Here is a 19709-nt window from a genome sequence, read left to right as displayed (position 1 = left end):
AACGACGAAGCGGACGAACGGACTGCATGGGATTTGGTCGTCAGCCCTGCAGCAAGAGAACAGTTCATACTACATAGCTCCTACCAATCTCCTGCCGGGACAAAGACACCACTTGCTATAGGCCAGCAGCATCATTGATTCTGCGCTATTCCAGTCTAACGCCAGCGAACCGTCAAGACCAATTCCAAGTTCAGAGCTCTACATAGCTGGCCACTTCCGAAACAGATCCGACAACCGATCTATCGGCGCCGTAAGCAACCCAACAGCAGTCTCAAACGGCGGCGTCGACGGCGCCCCCGGATGCGCATGCGAAGGCACAAATAGCTTCGTCCTATTCAGCGACTGCGACAGCCCGAGGCTTTCCTGTTCCGAGAGCGCGTCCTCCAGCAGTTGGATATCCTCCGTCTCTTCGTGATGGATATGCTCCTGGAGATCATCCCAGAGGGATTGCAGCGTGGGGATGAAGCGCGGGTCCGTGGATTTCATGTCCTGGAAGGCCTTGAGCTTTTCTTTTACCTGTGGCTAGGCTGTCAGCCGGACGCACTCACTCACACTACATACAAAGGAAAGGGAAAAAGGGATCTAACAGTCTGATGCTCGGCTCTATCCTTCCTCGCCAACTCCTTCCCGTCGTCGAGGTATTTCTCCAGCGCGGGATAAACGACTAGCTCCTCGCCGACGGCATGCCGCGCCAGTTCCCAGGTGAACTGGTTCTGGTATTTGGTTTGTTCCTCGGGGTCGGTCGAGCTGACGATCAGCTCGTAGAAGGACTTGATCTCTCTGTGGTCGTGCTTGATTGTGTCGAGGATGCGGAATCGGCGGGCCTGCGACCAGTCGGTGAAGGCTTGGACTTGGTGGCTTATATTGCCGCGGAGGACGTGAGGCTCGGAGACGTTGCTGTCCGCTGTGGATTTTCGTCCGTGTGTTGCAGCCATATTTGGAGCATTAGATCAATGGAGGGGAGTGAGAGGGAGGATTTGATGTGGTGTTGATCGGAGGAATACTCTTGCAGTGTAGACAAGCCATCATCGTAGAAACCGTGGTTGAATGTCTTTTGGAACCGTCATCAATTCATCACAGGGACGACACCATTCATTCTATTAATCATACTCAGTAAACAAAACACCTGTACAGCTATGCAACATCATCATCTACACTGTCTTCCCAAGATCAACCTTCACGAGCCGCTGAATGAGCTAGCTACGCTCGCTCAACCAATCACCAAAGCCCTCACCTCAATACTCTCCCTCGGCTTCGCGCCCTCCCTGGTCCTCGGATCCGAAAACGCAGAATGCGGCACCCGCTCCCCAATTCCTCCTCCCTGTCCTGCTTCCGCTGCCGCGGCCGCAAGACTATCCGAGCACTTCAACAACAGCCTCTCCTCATTCTCCATCCCGGAGAGGTACATCCACCGCTGGTTCGGATTATACTTGACGGCCATGGTCTCGCCCGTCCGATGCGGGTAGCGGTGCTCCACAGCCACCAGATCGTTCTCGTTATCGACGGACGGGGCCGCCGCAAACGCCAGCGGCGAGGACTCCACGCGGCCGTTCAACGGCCGCCAGACATTGACGATGCGGTAGCGCACGCCCTGGCTGATGATGCGCTCTGCCTCGTCTGGATCGGTGACGTGCAGGCGGACGCGGTCCTGCGCCGCTTTGCGGGTTTGGTCGACGTGTGCCCTGTTGACTGGTTGGCGGGGGGCGTTGGGATCTTGTTTCCGGATGGTGTGGTCGAAGAGGAGGATGCGCTGGGCGCCGGGGATGTGCTGCTTCAGCAGCTGCTCCACTTCGGGGTAGTAGAGGCGTTGGACTTCGGCGTCGGAGTCGAAGGTGGAGTAGGTGGTTGCTGTGGGGATGTGTTGGAGGACTTGGAAGGCGTGTGTGTCGAGGGTGTAGTCTGCTTCGTGGCCGCGGATGTCGGTTAGCGATACTTTGTGTACTTTCTCGCCGTAGTTGCGGGGTGGGACGCCGGCGGGTGGAGATTCCACGTAGTTGTAAGGCGTAGATCCGTCGGCTGGGGGTTCGTAGAAGGTTAATTCTACGTCGACGGGGCCTCGGGGGACGGGGTCGACGCTGGTGGTGGTAGTAGTACTTGTGGTAGTGGTCGACATTCTGTAGTTTGAAGAACGTGTGTATAAGGTCGGTCTATAGAGCTATAGACTGAGATGATGTTGTTGTTCAGCAACACATCCTACCCTTATATACCATGCAGACTGCTATATCATCCTGGCCATTTGTAATCATCCACAATGACTCCAAAAGTGTCCGTCATGTGTCGCCTTTGTAAGTGTATTCCTTCGATTTCCAATCATCCCCAGACATGACGTGCTTAGAAGCAACCAATCACAACAACCAGAAGCATCGGCTTTGCCAGCTCTGACTTTATATAGACCAATCAGAAGTAAGAGAAATGCCAAGAAATGACGTCACAACGGATTGGTAATCCGCATCATTTCGAATAACATGATTGGCTGATTGGCTGATTGGCTGCGTCGGCCAGCATGAAGCACTTGTTCCTTTAGACACCTAATCATCAATATTAAGGTATCTACCTATGGAGGGCAATACCAATACGCTGGACCTGATCCTTTCGCGACAGGCCCATTGGAGAAGTGAAGGCGCGGAAGTGCATCAATGACTTGACTATATCCGTGAGAGAACTGTCAAATTAGAACAAATGTACGAGTCTGTAAGTTCAGCAAATAGAATCATCGCGCAAGTGTAGAATCTATATTCGACACGCCAATCACACGAAAGTGAGCATTGAAGACATAGATCAATCACGAAGTGCGAATGCTACCATGGTCACCTCGCACAGGCGCGTGCTCAACAACAAAATGAAGTTGTTGACCACCAATAACACCAACAAGCAAGCCAGAACGCCGACATGGTATTTCCATGCCCCATAGACCCTGAACCCCAATCCAAGACCATAGACAACGCCAGAAAGAAGTAGATGAGCGAGAAAGCATTACTGCTAGCTCGCTCTGGCCTTCTTGGTGCGCTCGTAGCTCTGGAGCTCCACATCTCTGCCATTAGTCTTGAGCGGGTAGAGATGCACCCCCATATCGGTGGGAAAGTCGGGGTGCAACAGACTAAACCGGTGCGGGTTCTGAGGCGTCCCATCCACCTCGGCCGGGACCCGCTCCACAAGCAGTTCGATCAGGTTACGGTCAACCCAACCAGCAGACTTGTTGTGCAAGCGGTCTAACCGAGCACAATCGTCTTCTACCTCTTCGTTCATCAGAGACGGCAGTGGTGGCGCATTACTGTTCGGTCTAGCGTGGTAATTGGCGAGAACATTATATGGCAGGTTCGGGCGGACCGCGGGCTTGTCTGACAGCTCGGCTAGCGCGTTGAGCGCATGATTGCCGTGGGTCCGTGTGGAGCGTGTCGCATGGTAATTCTGGCTGGCGGTGCGCATCATGTCGGCGGCCGGTGTACCATTATCTTCCTGCCCGGTACCGTCACCCGTGCCTGACTCTTCGACATCAGTGTTATTCCCGTTCGTCGTAGTGCCCGAAGGCTGATCAGCCCGTTTGGATGTCGAGAAGAAATGCACCGTGGCGACATGGGCTTGATTGGCATGTGCGCTGAGTTCCTTTTCTGTGAACAGAGTATGGATAGAGTATGTCGGCGCGTGCTGCTTCTCCGCCACCTGGGACTTGGCCCGCTCGGCCGGGTTCAGATCGCGCACCGGCGAGCCAGTATCCTCCTCAGGCGCTTTCCTCTTCCTTTTATTGAACTCTGACACAATCCCGTTGCCCAGTTCGTCCAGGTCGACCCGGTGGCGGGTATGCCGGGTTTTGCGATTGCCGTGAACACCACCAGGACTGGCAGGATTGGTAATGCTGAATTGATTGGGATGAAGAAGGAGAGCATTGGTATCAGCAATATCGAGCTGCTCCTTTTCCCGCATCAACCGGGCCTTCTTCCCTGAAATTGTCTGTACAAGCCGTTCTCGCAGGGTCGAGGAGAGGTTGTTGTATTCTTCACCGGCGAAGTGCACCCGGAAGGCGTATTCCCGTTGGAACCTTTCTAGATTGTTATTATGACGGTGCTGCACACGTTAGCTTCCAAGCATTCTAGACAGTAACAAAAGTATGCAGAAGAAGAAAGGGAAAAAAAAAAAAAAAAAAAAAAAAAAAAAAAAAAAAACTCACCACAAGCGCCGCCAAGTCGGCATCCCTCTCCTCCTTAACCTGATTCACCTCCTGGACAAACCTCGAATACCACATGCCAGACAAACTAGCCATCTCCTTCGCAAAAGCTCCCCCACCAATCGTCTTCTCAACCAAAGCAGCGATTTCCTCCGCCGAGTCGGGCAGCGGACCCGGCGAGTACGGATCCGCATTGTTGATCAATGTCATATCGCACTGCAATGTATGCAGCTGCTGGCGGAATTGCGCGTCTCGATTATGGCTGAAGGTCGCCGTGAGATCGTGCAGCCGCTCTTGTAGTGCTCCGCGACGCTTGTCCCGTTTCGAGAGGGGCGCGTTGGTCGCGGGGCTTGGGGATCGGCCTCTAGGATGAAGGCTGCCGCTCAGTGTTTGTCCAGCTGCGCCGGTAGCTGGCGATACCGGTGCCGGAGAGTAAGCCATGGCTGATTGTGTTTTATAGGACACCAGGGCAGTGTGAAGATATTGACGGGGTGAGAGGCGGGTGCTGAAAGGTTGAGTTGCGGGTAAATCAGATCCTGATGTTTGATAACAACATAAAGGGTTCTGTTTGAATTACTAGAGAATGCAAGAAAGCTTGCATGAACGACGAGCAGAAACCAGCTTTCGTGGCAGAGCAATGCTGCGTTCGGGGAGGAGAACCAGCAGCTGGTGATGGAGAAGAAAGCGGGAATCCGGCGGCGCTCCCGAACTGGAATAGCCCCGGGACATTTTTGACCGCCCAGTTGCCTCATTCAACTCATTCATCAAACAAAGTGTTTCGCACCAATAGGGATGATATTTCCTCTATATTCCATACAATACAGATTGCCCTGATCATACAAGAGACTTGAGATAATGCACATATCTTGTCTTAGTCGGTCAGATCGTGTTTGACGAAGCATCTATCCCAAGCAGTGCTACGAACTACTTCCCTTACAGATATATGCTCATGATCAACTGATCAATCCTAAAGTCTATTGGTATATTTTGTATAATTGCTCAGCAATCGTACATGATGAAGCTAGTCACACATTTGTAAGCCATCTTCTAGTGTTCTGGACATGGAGCAAAGTTGCATGGCCGAAGCCATCCAACCCATGCCCAAGAGTCATCTCTCTGTTTTCAAAAAAGGAAAAAAAGGCAAAGTATAGCACCCGGGTATTGTTGTTATCCATCCATCCAAGCAATGCACGGTATATGTTCCCAGACATTTCTTCATGCAAAATCCCATACCGTAGCCCAAACACCGTAGACGCCGCCATAATCACCTAGGCTCAATTTTCTAACTCAGTGGTAAAGCAAATAGACGAAAGCAGAAGCAATGAAATCGTTGTCCGGAGACCTGTGAGACGCACGTCGCAGCTAGTGTGAGCGACGGATGACGAACACTCCGAGTTCAATCCCATCTCGAGGCTCACTCTCGTAGGGCCGTCTGCGGATGCCGTCAATAATCTCGCCCAGTAACATGGCCGAGGTCACTTCCTTGTCCGCAGCCCGGATATAGGGATTTGCGATAATAGACGTCGCTTTATGTGTCGGCAAGCGACGACCATTCTGCCAGTAAAGGCTGAGCACTTCTTTCATGCGAGCCTTCTCTTGGTGGATGTACCACTCAGTCCAGAGGTTGCGATCGAGGTAGGCACTGCCCTTTCGGGCATCAACAATGCTGAATTGAGAGGAAGAAGAACTCAAAGCACGACATAACGAGGAAAGATTGTTCTTGAGGGTGTCAAAATCCTCCATATGAGAGACGGAAGACAACTTGCCCAAGTATCGACCAATATCGGCGGAGAGCTCGTTGACCACGACCAGCTGACGAAGCAGAGGATCGAGGATCGGTCCGAGATACTGAGATTTGAAGGCCGAGCCACCCCTTCTGGTTGGGTAAATGAACAGCAGCGAACCGCCATCCGGAGAAAGTTCCGACAGGCGATCTACCAGGAAAGATGGCCGCGAGGGGGAGAAGAGATCATTGTATTCCTGGGCCGACGAAGGTGGGATGTAGCGCTCCAGGACCGAGATGTGTACCGACTGAGGCGGAACAATTGGCATTGGAAAGTGTTGCGGAGCTTTCATCTGAATGGGGCCTCGAAAGTCGTGGTATGCGGAGACCACGGCTGCGCTAGAAAAGACGGTGGAGTTGAAGTAGTCGTTGTTGGGAAGCATACAGCGCGGCGACCCCGGGGGTGAAGTAGGAAGGTTTGTGAGACTGAACTGTTCAGGGACCGCATGTGTGACATTGATATAAGGCGACTGTCCTTGACGGAGGCGGTTTTGGATTACTTGGACGAGGGATGAGAAGACTCCCTCGTGAGTGCGATGCGGCGTAGAGTTTTCTGCTGAGTATGGGTAGGGAAGCGTTTGAGAGACGAGCTTGACGGGTTCTCCGCGGGCATTCGAACCGGGCAGCGATGATACTAAGGATCAACCGTTTAGTTTGGAAAATGGGGACTCATTTAATTAAAAGAAACATACCGGTCGATTCGATGGCATTCTCCAACCATGAATCATGATCGCAATCCATATCTCCTCCGGGGTAGCTGTGGCTTTCATCTGAACTGGAAGGCGAGGCATTCGACAGTCCGTCCGACGGGCTTCCCAGACCGACCGGAGCGGCTCCACCCGGTGAGTTATTGATATTCGGACCTTCATCCATAGGCATCGGCCCCGGATCCCGATTCAGGTGGGAACCAAACAACAACATATTAGATCGAGTGTTCCACAATACGTGCTCGTCGTCCTCAGGAGGAGTTGGTGGAAGGGCCGCGGGGTAGTCGCTTTGAGGAAAGTCCTTGGGCGAGGTGCTCCACGCAGCCGGAGTAGACAGGGATGTTTGAGTTGCTTGAGAGTTCGACGCAGAGGTTGTAGAGAGGCGAAGACGGGGTTCAACGGAATGTGTGCGGGACTCGAATCGGCTGGAGGGTTTCGAAGAGAGGCCGAGTTTCTCGAATGGAGGAAGGCTCAGCGATATGTTGCCTCTGTTCAAGAACCGGGACACAGTCGAGGGTTTGGTGACGAGGGATCCCTGGGAAGCTCGCCGCTTCAGTCGGCTGGAGCCTCCGCCCGGGCGAGAAGTCGAGGATTGTTGGACGGGAGAGAGTGGACTAGTTGCGTGGTTGTCGAACGAGTTCAAGAGCATCTGACGCGAAGAACAGCCTTCCCACGAAGCATTTGAAGGTGAGGTTGAAGAGGATGGCGAACGCATGACCGAGTTGTCTTGCACCCCAGTGGTAGACCAGTCCAGTCCATGACACTGCGTCTGATTCATTCAGGCGATCGACCTGGGTCTCCAATTGACAGGGAAGATAGCTGACGTCTCGCCGTCAGTGACTGCACGAGTTCACTCTGGCAGTTTGACGGGACGATTGAATTTGAGTCGATCGGTGTATCTCGCTGACAAGAAGCAATTATACGAGGCGGCAGGCTGGTGGATGCGTTGGCAGGAGGACTTGAATGAAGGTTCGAGAGGCGTCTCTGCGGCGGGAGAAAAGGTTGAAAGGAAGAGTAGCGGTCGTACAGAAGTGACAGGGATGGGAAGAGTGCGAGAAGGACGTTGAAGATCCGACGACGAAAGGTAAGCACCCAGAGAGTACCTCAGGAAACGGCACAGTGGAGAATGGGTGAGATTAGCAGGGAGCGGAAATTGTGGTCGTTGAAAGGTGCCAGACTGTGGGATGGGAGTAAAGTTGTTGGGTATGCAAGATTAGAATGGATAGAAGGAGGGAGAAGAAATGGAAGAGAATAGAGAATGCTAGGTTACTGTTATCCAGTCGGTAGTCTAGATAGGTATGGATAAGTAGGTAGCCCTGGTAAGGGAGGGAAAGTAAAGGTAGGTACCTCAGTTTAATGACGCTGGGACGTGGAATTGAAAATGAGTGGGCGCAAGCCCAGAAGGGCCAGACACATTCGGTCGTTCAGCCAGCGGGAGAGCCAAAAAAGGCCCTCGGGCTGCGACTTTCTACCAGCGTTCTAGACCGGGCAGCCTTGGCCTGATTGGGGAGTCCATGACACGAGGACGCCCGCTCGGCCCAGTCACAATCCAGTCTGGCCTGGTCAGTAACTCAGTGGGTAAAAAATAATAATAATCCTCGGAAAAAGAAAAAAGAGCTCAAGTAATAATAATTATTCTGCCTGCATAGGATCCAAGTAATGTGCATAACCCACATACCTGGGCTTTTTGATATGGATTACAACAACTATGAATCATTACATTTCTATTGTACGACATACCTACTTAATTCAACTTGATTCATTTAATCAACACCGAACAAGGTGGCCATATTCTCTCGATAAAAAGTCAGCGAGCTATCCTAGATCGACAGCGAAAACAAAGCAAGTCTCCCCAGCTTTGGCCATAGCCCAGACGCCGCCCGACCTGTCTAGGCCTCCATAGTTGCCGATCGGGGAGTACGGACCCATTACGGATTTACAGTGCTCTGTAGGCTAGATATGTATGTATCGAAAGGATTTATGGATATCTATCAGATGAATTACATTTACACGGACCATTTTGCCTCCCAGAGATTAGTCTAGTCGAGCCCCACTCCCTTAGCAGGGATAGGATCCAGCAGCATTCAGAAATGTTGGCAGAGTTGGAAATTATCAACTATCAAATAATTGTATCTATCCACTCTGTCGCATAAAAATCATTAACTATTATTTTGTTCGTCGTTGTCAGCATGAATCTGGATCTAACTACCATCGGCACCGCCTTATCAACCTAAATAGTCTCCCAATGTGAATACATTCGCATCTCGACTCGAAATACTCTAACTCACGCTACCTCGTCTCGAACAAGCAAACAAACACAGAATCGATGGCCATGCAGTACTGTACTACGAGGTCAGGGGTCAGGTTTGAAATACCACAATGTTCTACGGAAAAGGATCCCAGATTTCATCATTGGAAGAGCTCTTCCCAGGGGACGAAGGACTTTCCGACCATAGAACGGCACAGTCTTGATGGGCTCATTTATGGGATCTCGATTCAAGTAGGAAACTCTCTGCTACTGTAATCTTTAGTACGTGGCCCATACAGTAGACATCATGGAATTTGACTGTAGATCACAACACGACTTCGCGAGGTCTGCTGCGGGCCTGTCTACTACCGAACCTACTTTCAATTAATGTCTTAACAAGACCGCAGCATCCATAATCAATGGATGAAGGGGCGGGATATGTATTTCCACTGCGATTCAAGTATTTGCCTCGCACAACTCAGCAGCCACGTACCGTACCTTACAGAGCCTAATCAACCGGACTCGATTGACATTTACCACTTTTCACACAATCTGGCATAATAATATGTTAATGAATAGGTAACATAAGGAAATATCACCCCTCTTCATGCCGGTTATTGGCCTTGACGCCTCAGAACCATGGTTGTATCAGCCGGCTGATCGATGGTTACCAGTTGCCAGCAGCGATGCCATTCAGTTCCAGTGCCGCTTCCGGGCGGGTGACGCCTAGACCCTTTTTCCGTGCTGCCGAGGTGATCCGCTGTAAGTATCTACTCAGTCTTTTTTCGCCTTTATCTATCTAGGCGCTGTGTATCTTTTCTTGAGGAAATACGACTCTGCTGGAAATGCCGTCAAAATGTGATGTCAAGTGACCCTCGCAGATCCGGAGTTTTCCTCCTGCCGTCGCCTTGTCGAGCCTAGATCGGGCGGACAGGCCACGATAGCACCTAGACTTGTTTCTACCCTGTTCTTCATTCTTCAGCACAGATCTATCTTGACTTCTTGTACGGAATAGCTTCACCTTGTGTCGAATATTATATAGCGTGTATACTGTATCTGTCAATGGCCTCAAGCTGGTACTAGGTAATCATATTGCACCTCCCGGGCGCACCAGTCCGCAGCACGGAAATCCCCTCTTTGGGCATCTTGCAGATGCATTAGCGGCATCACGGCTGGGCATTACTGTACTCGGGTTATGGATCAGGTTACGCCGTACTCCATACCATACAGCCTTTGCCGGTGCTCTTCCCAGTCACTAAGGCACTATCGCTACGCTGTTATCAGGCGATAGCAGACACCACACCATCTTCCAAGAATGATTGCTAACTACCATATCCAAGAAACTCGAATGATTACATGACAGTAATCTCTATATTAGCTCTAGACCTTGACATGTTGCAAGGCAGGATGGTAACAATAATAATCCTACGGAGAATCCCAATCCCTGTCCTCAATCTCAAACAGCAGAACCACGGAACCACCGCACAGTAATCAACCCTACCATATATGCTACTGCTAGTCTAGTCATCAACTCGTCATGCAACTTGACATGATCGCCGGAGTTAATCTGAGAATCATATTACCATTGCGCAAGCAATATGCGTCTATTAATCTTCAATTACAATGTTAGTGGACACGGACTTTGGCGTTGGCTGAGGTTTTGATCCACCCTCGTCTCAGGTAGAAGAGTGAAACGACGCAGTTGCCGACCTTTATTTGATTGGACTGTGGTTGGTCGATAGCTGTCGCTGTCGCTGTCGCTGTCAGTGACGGGTGATGGTGATGGTGATGGGATGGCTATATTATTCGAAGAGGCCATGTATACATTGTGGATATCAGAATTGCGTGGTTACATGACATGAACGTAGCAGGTTGAATTTGCTTCTGTTGATATTGAATATGACGAAACTTTATTGGTGGATAGAAACGATATCCTGCCGCCAGGTGTCGTTATTGTGTAACAGCAACTATTGATGCCTATCGCAATCGTTGGTTGTACAAGAGTTATCTGCCTGCCTTGGCTGTTGGACATGAGACGTCTATCTGCTCTTGAATTCAACCCTGAACGGCAGGTCTCTCATTAAGTACTATGAATTCCAAGTCAATCAAGCCGTGTATTTACTTTGAAGCATGATGCCATGTCAACTTGTATTAAATTAAGATTAGTAGAGTCTCATTATAGGACTCCAACCTGTGTACATTCCACCTGCCAATTTCAGACATGGCCCTTCCACGCTGTGTTCAAGGTTTTACGCAGCCCAAACCAAGGCCGACGACTTGCTCCAGCAGCATGCTGTGCGACAGTCGTGGGACAGGAGTGACCTTGCAGCCTCGCAGGAACGGTTGTTTGCTAAAATCTAGACCTCAAAAGCCCTGCACTTTCAGAACATATTTCTATGCCAAGCCATGGCTTGACAGTAATCCGTGCTCCAGCCCTGTGGATGTTGCAGCCTAATCGACTCGGCGTTCGGTAATGCCAAGCGTGTGGCTACATACACCGATGACCTTACGTCAGAGCCATGTTCCATCTTGCTGCATATAAGCTCCAGGCCGGCCTCAGCATCTTCCGGCTTGTTCGCGTGGGCAGCTTGGAAGAGCGAGGCCAACTGGGGCGACCGTTTGGTCGTCTGAGTTTGGCCGCTAGGGTAGATCGGTAGATCTGGGGCGAGTAATTGTAGTAAACGTCAAAAAGAGACGCAACCCTACACATGCTCAGGAGGTGACAGTTCTTCTCCGGGATGCGGCGTGGCTGCGAGGGTGCAGTCCCTGAGTTGCGTCACTGTAGTGGGTCTGCAGACACCTGTTGGCAGACAGCTTAGCAGCAAGACACTTGTGCTCCTCGACTGTCTTTCGAGAGTGCTTGCGGGCGAAATTTGACGACCTCATGGCAACAGTGTGGCCCGTTTGCTGCTGCGTCAAGTCGCACCGAACGTAAGCAGCGGGATTGTACAGCGATTGAGATTGCAGGCTCTGACGCTCCACAGCGGCTCGGAGTACCAGACACTGCACCACCAGCTGCTTGACACCATCCGTCAACGTACGCGCGCGGTGCTCAATATCCGGCCAAAAGTCATTGCCCCAGAAAGGATCCTCCCGGACTGCCCCTTCCAACGCATCGAAAAAGAAATCGAAGCTGGGAAGTCGCTTTTGCGCGTCGAGCGGGCTTAATCCTTGTAGGTTGTCCGACAACAGGCACGCCACGGCAACAAATCGGATGGTCGGCTCAGAGTTGAGGACGTGTAAAACGATGCACGCTGGGCAGCGTTCTGTCTGATACCAGTCGTGCTCCTCCCTGAGGATGCATTGTAGCCAGGCGTAGGCGCTGCGTGCTTCTCCCCGAAAAGCACGTTCGCAGTCCGTCGATTTGATCCCGGGTAACGCGCTGGTCGCAATTCGGGAGGCTTGATGGTGGAGGAGGAACAAGGGGAGGAGAATGGTGTGGATGATATCCCGATGGAGACGAAACTCCTCCTGGTCCTGCTTGGAACAAGAGCGACGGTGCAATGAACAGAAGCTGTAACCGTCCAAGTGTCAGATTGAGCCACACATATATGTCATTCCGGATGATCATACCTAGGAGCATCCATTCCCATCTCTTGGCGTCTCAGGTGGTCCCTGACCGCTTTGAAAGCATCGTTGCGATTCAGCTTCTCCGAATGCTTGTTCGAGATCCGAAACGGTGACACAATCGGGTTGTTCGACATGTCTGTGATACGGTGGGTTTATCCTCAAGCCACGAGTCCGTTGTTTCGAGCAGATGATATAATTTCAGATGATGGACGCTGCCAGAGAGGGGCTTGCAGCGGCCTGAACGAGGTACCCACGAAATAAGAGTACACAATCAACAGTATACCGTATTGGTGACGTCGGTCGCCAGTAGTGAAGACGCTACAGATCCCGACCAATCAAGCAATACGGAGGCAGACGGAGCGAATAGAGAGTCGAGAGCACGGCGATACACAGAGGAAGACCCACGGATCGCATGGTCCAGTTTCAAGAAAAGGGAAACTGGTTCTAGTCGGAAGCTTCTGGGAGCTTGACAATGAGGGCGAGCGCGGCAGTTTAAAGTTCGATGAATGACGGAAACAATAACAGTGATGGATTGTTCGAGAAAGGAGCAGAGGAGAAGATGAAACTATGTACGGAGTATAATCAACCTTTCGATTAATATTCGCAATTGAGGGCTTGAAGTTGTTTCTTAAAGAGGAGAATAAGGAGGAAATCCGGATGCGGACAAGGGTCTTGGAAGGGACGTCTTCCACGCAAGCTGCGATGTCGATCGTCAATACCTCGGAAATGAAGTCAGAAACGGATGAAGGGTAACCTGAAACTAGTCGCATAATTTGTACTACACCAAGAGTGACCAGGGGAAAAGGGTCCCTTTTTGTGTCTCTGCTAGTGGTAGGAAGAAGACGTCAACCAAGTGGGGGAGAATCTCCTATTGATAGATAACTTCTACTCCAGAGTACGGAATTAATGCTTCTCTGCTCTCTTCTCCCCTCTGCACAGATCGCAGACATCCAGACCAACTGTCATTTTCCTAAACATTTTGCGACCCAACCAGCAGACACAACCTGGAAGCAGCCAAAGAGATGATCGGAATGATGGGATCTGCTGTGTGTGGTGGACCCGACACGTATAATAGCCCGCGGTCTCGATCACTGCCAAGAGACTCCGAATTAATTATCTCCAACGCCATCCGAAGAAACGGTTGGTTCTCATGCCATGATGTTATCAAACTAAGGTCATCTGTCTCAAAGCCGAGAGCCACCGTCAAAGTAAAACTACAGTCTGGACGGAGGATGGCGATATCTAGTCTATTGATAGAGAGGAGAAAAAAGGGGTCGTGTTGCTGATAACTTATCAATGAGGATTGAGCATGGCCGAGGGGCAATGCATGGATTCTGATTAAATCAGGGTCTGTCCGCCGATCTCATCACAACAGGAATGGAACAGTTACAGTAGAATCTGAGCTGATCTCTTCCGAACAAGGGATGTTATCCTGTTGATCCAACGGTCTAGCCGAAGAAAGTAGTGCTAACGGAGTCCTCCGTGCTGTACTCCAGACTCCGGAGGACAATTGAAGCCCTCGAAGCACGACCTCAAAGCAAACCAAGCAAGTGTCATGTGATAATTCGTTACTTGTGGTGCGATTGACCGTGTTGCTTGTGCTGACTACTTGGCTCATCGCTAACTGAATCGTCACTTGTCAATGTTAGCATTCTGTGCGAAAAGAGAGGTGGAGAATACTCTGTAGATTTCTTCATGAGTTCTCCGTTCCCGTAGAAAGCACCGAAAACTTTACCGGTTAGCAAACTCGAGTACAAGGTCGCGGATAGTCTTCAATGTGACTTCAAACTTGCTTTTCTATCTGCCTGAGACGGTAGTTAGGCACATCTGCCGTACTACTAGCAGCAAATGCCATCTGATCAAGCGCATTAGTGTTGCTTGGGTCTGAGGACCGTGAGGGGTGAAAAGTAATGGTAGCCTGAGTTGTCAGGCATCCACTAGTCATGCTTTGGGACAATTTCTGCCTCAGGCATCAACTGTCACGATAACCTCAAATAGTACGGAGTAGATCCATCAACACCAAGCTCTGTACGGAGTATATCAGACTCATTCTGCCCTTCGCATCTGGTTAGACCCGCTAAGTACCTGATCTTCAAGTACGAGCACTATCATTGCCCTCCTTGTGATGCTTCCACATCCTTTGTGTTCGATCCCTCATGACTCTCCCTGGTTCTCCCTACATTCCTTCCCCCGCCTACACCGCGTCGTTTTCATGATCCCAGCAGAGTCAAAATGCTTCAAACGCGCGACAACTTCTTCATCCAGCAGGGATCATTTAGAATTCCATCAGGGGCTGACAAGCAATGCCATTGACGTCATTTTTCTCTAGGGGCTAGCATGTAGTGTTTGTCCCCTTCACTGAAGTAACAAGATTCGAGCGAGGAGAACTATTTCCAATACCTGAACCAGGAGGCTGAATCGGCTTCCTAAGGATACATATATCAAGGATGGGTCTCTCATCTATCTACCTTGTTTGCTGGAAACAATGCGACATCCAGTTTCCTTCTCAGAGAGACCCGTTGTGTTAGCTCCTTCCTTAGCGGCTGTTTGACTGCCGAATCAGGGAAGTGACTTTGGCTCTTTCCAAGTTGTGTAGTTGCTGTTTTATTTTGATAGCCTCAAAGTTATCTGGAGCGTCTGCCATCCTTTCTCTTCTTTCTTCTCTCATCCTACTTATTTCAATCCCACCGATATATCCTCCCAGTCTGCAGTAATTAAAACATCAGACCCATCTGTGAGCATAGTCTATCAAACGGGTTCCATCTGAAGAAGGCATTCAATATGCTTCGCTCCTCGCTTACTCTGACTGCGGTCTCGTTGCTGCTGGGAGGCTTCTCCCCTGTGGCTGTTGAGGCTGTTCGGACAATTTCAGCTGTTGGTTCCCGCTTCTTTTACGAAGACGGTACCCAGTACTTCTTGAAAGGTGCGAGTTCATCTTCCCCTCAGCCTTTCAGGCAATTTCACTGACGCAAGTACCCTTATTACAGGCATCGCGTATCAGCTCGTTCCTGATGATCCACTCATCGACACGGAACAATGCACTCGCGACGTTAAGCTCATGGCCGAGCTGGGGACCAACGCCATCCGCGTCTACCATGTCGATCCCCATGCCAATCATGACGGCTGCATGAAAGTTCTGGCAGATGCCGGCATCTACCTGTTCGTTGATCTCGACACTTTTGACACACAGATCGAGCAGGTCAGTTCTCATTGCGGGATACATATTCTTCCACCAGCTGATCCCTGACTGACTCGAGCAATAGACTGATCCCCACTGGAATGAGACCCAGTTTGACCGGTTCAAGCAGGTCTTGGACGAGTTTCAAAAGTATGAGAATACAGCGGGTGTGTTCGTTGGAAATGAGGTCCTCACCACAAAAGAGGGCTCGGCCGCTGCTCCCTATGTGCTGGCTGCGGCTCGAGATATCAAAGCGTACCGCGATGCGCAGAACTACCGAAACATTCCTGTGGGTTACTCTGCAGCGGATATTGCGGAGCTGCGTCCCATGTTGCAGAATTATCTAGCTTGCGCGAAAGATCCTAATGATCGCTTGGACTTCTTCGCACTGAATGCCTACGAGTGGTGTGGAAATTCCGGGTACGTTCAGTCTGGCTATAGAGAGCTTCAGAGAAACGCAAGTGGCTATCCGATCCCCATCTTCTTCTCCGAGACTGGCTGCAACGCCGCACGGCCTAGAACCTTTGGTGACCAAGCTGCCATTTTCGGCGAACATATGTCGGATACCTGGTCCGGCTCTATGGTCTACGAGTGGATCCAGGAGGTCAACGACTACGGTTTGGTCAGTTATGGTCCCCCTGCGCCAAATGCTCCTCCGACAGACACTCTTGTTTATGATGGCTTCACTCGCAAAGGTGTCCCGACCCCCGTGTCTCCTGACTTCCACAACCTCAAGACCCAATGGGCTACACTGTCACCCACTGGCGTCGCCTTGTCTGACTATGTTCAATCCACCTCTACTATCAGCCCCCCGGAGTGCCCTGCCTACACATCTGGGGCTTGGGAGGTCGACCCCAGCTCTCCGCTGCCCACTCTGGGCCAGACGCAGACGAAATCTGGCTCAACATACCAGGTCACTAATGTAAGCGGTTCTGGAAACCTGCCAGTCCTCAGCGCCACAGCTACCAGGCCGACATCCTCGACCCCGACACAGCTGCTCCACAGTGGTGCTGCCAGTCCCCTTTCTCTTCCACGGATCGCTGGCTCAAATTATATCGCGAGCGCATCCGTGTTGATCGGATTTGTGATTGGTATGGTTGCTGTGTTGCTATGACATTATGACTACGAAGCGTGTTTGAGACCTTGATGGTGTCTATTCCCTTATTGTCATGTCGAATTTTTTTCGCATGTGGTTATTTGCTGTCTAGCCTAGCCGTCTGATCACGGCCATCATACGTTACTTTGTATCAACATGAGCGCAGGTCAGCCATGTCGACAATAAAATGAATTCCAGCTTCCGTTCGTTCATGGTCACCCATAGATTTGTCAATCTCTCTCGTTTCACTCCCGCTATCAGAACATCGTAGTACCTGGCGAAGGAAAGACGGCTAAAAACGCTATAATTCAGTATAGTTACAGAGAAAGCCATAATATTCCAAATCATGAACATTGACGCTCGTTCATCCCAGACGGTCGGAACCGACTAAGAACCCACGTGCGAGACAGACACAAAAGGCCCCAATCAAAACACTACTCTGGCAGCCAGAACTAGATAGTAATAATCGGATGGGTATACAAGAAATTGCCTCCAGAGCATACTGCTTCAAGACAACGAAGAGGCAAAAGAAAAAAGGGATAAAAACAAATCCGCTCAGCTACAGGGGAAAACCATAGTCGGATGGAGGTATGTCAGGGAAACAATGGCGCGCTTAGGAGTAGATGCCTTGAGCTGCGCTCAGCCATAAAGATGTGATGAAGGGTAGCTGTGAGTGAAACTCTATCAATCAGTGATTGCAACCCCGTAGCCTAGAACAGAATCCCGGGAGGGAGCCGGTCTCAAGGGTCCGTCTGGTGGCATTGGCCAGGGGACCCTAAGTGATGAAGAGGAAGGTGTGTATTCGCTGCTTTCCTGGTCGGAGTCGTCGTCGCTGTACGTGTAGGTGTCTGTCCAGTCTGCGTAGCCCGCATAGCTGGCTACTGATGGAGATGGGGAAGGGTGTCGCGAGACAGCGGGTGGTGGTATCGAGTGATGAGGGGAGTCTGTCCGTTGCTCTGCTGGTTGGGGAGGGCATGGTGTGACTGTGAGTCTGGGGTGGGTTGAACTAGGGGCCGTAGTCTCCGACTCTGAGAGTTCGTGCTGTGGGACGGTCTGCGTCTTGGATGCTTCGGCGGCGTGGATGTGCAACTTGGATGTGCAGTGCAGAGCAACCGACTCATCTATCTGGCGCAGGGCGGCGACGAAGCGGCTTTCCACGCGCGTGGCCGAGGGCCGGTTGCCCGGTTCCTTGTCCAGCATGCTGCGCACTACGGCGAGCATTGGCTCGACGGCGCCGAAAACGGGATCCTTCCGTTTCCTCGCGTCGTGTTCCAGTAGGGCGATCCACGAACTTACCTGGCCGATATTCCGGTCCAGATGGAACGAGCAGTCCGCAACGCCTCCTCCGCGGCCGGCGGTCCTGTTCTTTGCGCCCCGGTGGTGCGCAAAGGCGGTAATCTTGCGCTTGCAGAGGTGCGTGAAGATGTCAAGGATCACGGCTCCGAGAGAGAATATGTCCGATGCCTCGGGGTCTGTCTGTCGGGACTGCCAAGTCTGCACCACGGCGGTTTTCAATCGAGTGCCTGGGAGTCGGGCCGGGTCGAGGACCGTAGAAGCGGAGCTACCCGAAGAGCCGGAGGAGTTGGACGAGGTGATTGATGGAGTGTATAAGATAGGCCGCTTGACTGAGGTGACAACCCGCTTGCGAGCACTTCCACTGGACCCGGAGGACGATGAAGACAACGCGAAGGAGAACCGCGTCGGTGAATCGGGCAGTCCTCCAATGCGAATGGCGGTGCCGTGGGAGGTGACAGACTCAGCTCGTGGACTCAGCGAACGGTCCACCGCGTCATCAGAGCCCGAGCCTCTCGAGAACAGGCTCAGTCTTCCAGGGCAGGATGATGGCTGACGTCGACCCGTGCGACCACCAGATGGAAGAGCTGTTCGAGTGGGGCCGGTATCCTGAACGGTAGCGGCACGTACCCAGCGCTCCGGGGCTCCGTACTGATACGACTCGACGTCGTCGATTTTGGCAGGTGGCAGTAACGTATCGAGTGCCTCAAACTGGCCGAGGAAGATACGGTATTCCGAGTCAATCAGGATATTCGACGGCCGGATGGTGCCATGGACTTGGTTGTGAGCATGCAACCATGCCAGCCCATCAACTAGACAGTGCGGCCAGTTAATCAGGATCTCGCGACGTCGATTCTTGGGCAGGCGTTTGAAAGGTTGGGGAACATCGGTGAGAAAGGACATCAGGGTACGATCGTATATACCGGAAAACAGAACGCACATGGTATCATCAACAAAGTAAGAAGCGTAAATGGAAAAGACGTGATCATGAGATAACCGTCGCAAGGAGCGAATCTCGTCCAGAACCTCCTGTTCTTCAAAGAAATGCGGCGCGCCTCCGACGGTAACCTGGGTTCGCAGATATACCTGACAGACCGCGCCAGCCAGAACGACTTTCTCGATCCCTTCTCGCGCAAGCGCCGCCTCGTTGCGTATCAATTCGACAGGAACGCCTTCGTTCTCGGTATACTTGATATGATCACCTTGATTGATCCCTCGGACGAGGAAACGCCACTGAGCATGGAAGAACTTGGCGTCTAGCGTCGGATTCTCGTCGTCAAGGGAGAGCTTCAGACGATCGACACTGTGGGCTGCAATTGGCAAGTCTGCGTCATCGAATGACTCGTCGACCAGGGAGAAGATGCGCTCAGGGATGCCGATGTCGACTAGGATCAAAAAGAGTCTGCCAGCCTTCTGCAGGATCCAGTCGAGATATGTCTCACTGGTAAGGCCCTCTCCCCAAGGTAAAGGGGCCACAAGGCGAGGCAAAAGATCGGACGGAAGATGACCAAAGACATACTCCGGACATAGAGTGGCTTGGATTCGATCTTCGGGCCACCAAAGGGACGTTGTTACCGACATTGTCGGCGCATGGCGAACCGAGCCGGCGAGGAAGAATCCCCGATGATGGGGTGGGTATTGATATACGATCAGACGTATGGTGATATTGATC

General features: G+C 51.5%; 7 protein-coding genes across 7 annotated transcripts, besides 4 other annotated features; 1 reads left to right on the top strand and 6 right to left on the bottom strand.

Annotated features, from left to right (window-relative positions):
• Positions 1–198: 198 nt before the first annotated feature.
• NFIA_064200 (HHE domain protein) lies at positions 199–935 on the bottom strand (the record flags this gene model as incomplete). Its single annotated transcript, XM_001263152.1, has 2 exons — positions 199–516; positions 588–935. The coding sequence occupies 2 exons, from the start codon at positions 933–935 to the stop codon at positions 199–201; spliced, it is 666 nt and encodes a 221-aa protein (XP_001263153.1).
• Positions 936–1210: 275 nt separating this feature from the next.
• On the bottom strand, positions 1211–2113 carry NFIA_064190 (putative methyltransferase; the record flags this gene model as incomplete). Its single annotated transcript, XM_001263151.1, has 1 exon — positions 1211–2113. The coding sequence occupies one exon, from the start codon at positions 2111–2113 to the stop codon at positions 1211–1213; it is 903 nt and encodes a 300-aa protein (XP_001263152.1).
• A 354-nt stretch (positions 2114–2467) lies between these two features.
• Positions 2468–2492: a microsatellite.
• A 487-nt stretch (positions 2493–2979) lies between these two features.
• Positions 2980–4603, bottom strand: NFIA_064180 (Sds3 domain-containing protein; the record flags this gene model as incomplete). Its single annotated transcript, XM_001263150.1, has 2 exons — positions 2980–4062; positions 4166–4603. The coding sequence occupies 2 exons, from the start codon at positions 4601–4603 to the stop codon at positions 2980–2982; spliced, it is 1521 nt and encodes a 506-aa protein (XP_001263151.1).
• Positions 4112–4160: a microsatellite.
• Positions 4125–4160: a microsatellite.
• Positions 4604–5524: 921 nt separating the features above from the next.
• Positions 5525–7430, bottom strand: NFIA_064170 (uncharacterized protein; the record flags this gene model as incomplete). Its single annotated transcript, XM_001263149.1, has 2 exons — positions 5525–6579; positions 6638–7430. 2 exons carry the CDS (start codon positions 7428–7430, stop codon positions 5525–5527), a joined length of 1848 nt encoding a protein of 615 aa, XP_001263150.1.
• A 3242-nt stretch (positions 7431–10672) lies between these two features.
• Positions 10673–10697: a microsatellite.
• Positions 10698–11612: 915 nt separating this feature from the next.
• Positions 11613–12604, bottom strand: NFIA_064160 (uncharacterized protein; the record flags this gene model as incomplete). The annotated part of the gene is made up of 2 exons (XM_001263148.1): positions 11613–12414; positions 12474–12604. 2 exons carry the CDS (start codon positions 12602–12604, stop codon positions 11613–11615), a joined length of 933 nt encoding a protein of 310 aa, XP_001263149.1.
• Positions 12605–15251: 2647 nt separating this feature from the next.
• gel6 (putative 1,3-beta-glucanosyltransferase) lies at positions 15252–16762 on the top strand (the record flags this gene model as incomplete). The annotated part of the gene is made up of 3 exons (XM_001263147.1): positions 15252–15393; positions 15458–15669; positions 15734–16762. 3 exons carry the CDS (start codon positions 15252–15254, stop codon positions 16760–16762), a joined length of 1383 nt encoding a protein of 460 aa, XP_001263148.1.
• Positions 16763–17428: 666 nt separating this feature from the next.
• On the bottom strand, positions 17429–19618 carry NFIA_064140 (protein kinase domain-containing protein; the record flags this gene model as incomplete). The annotated part of the gene is made up of 1 exon (XM_001263146.1): positions 17429–19618. The coding sequence occupies one exon, from the start codon at positions 19616–19618 to the stop codon at positions 17429–17431; it is 2190 nt and encodes a 729-aa protein (XP_001263147.1).
• Positions 19619–19709: the final 91 nt, after the last annotated feature.

This window comes from Aspergillus fischeri, genomic scaffold (assembly GCF_000149645.3).
Source record: "Aspergillus fischeri NRRL 181 1099437636252 genomic scaffold, whole genome shotgun sequence".
Taxonomy (NCBI): domain Eukaryota; kingdom Fungi; phylum Ascomycota; class Eurotiomycetes; order Eurotiales; family Aspergillaceae; genus Aspergillus; species Aspergillus fischeri.
Note: the sequence above shows the minus strand (reverse complement) of the source record. Positions and strands in the feature narration are given on the sequence as shown.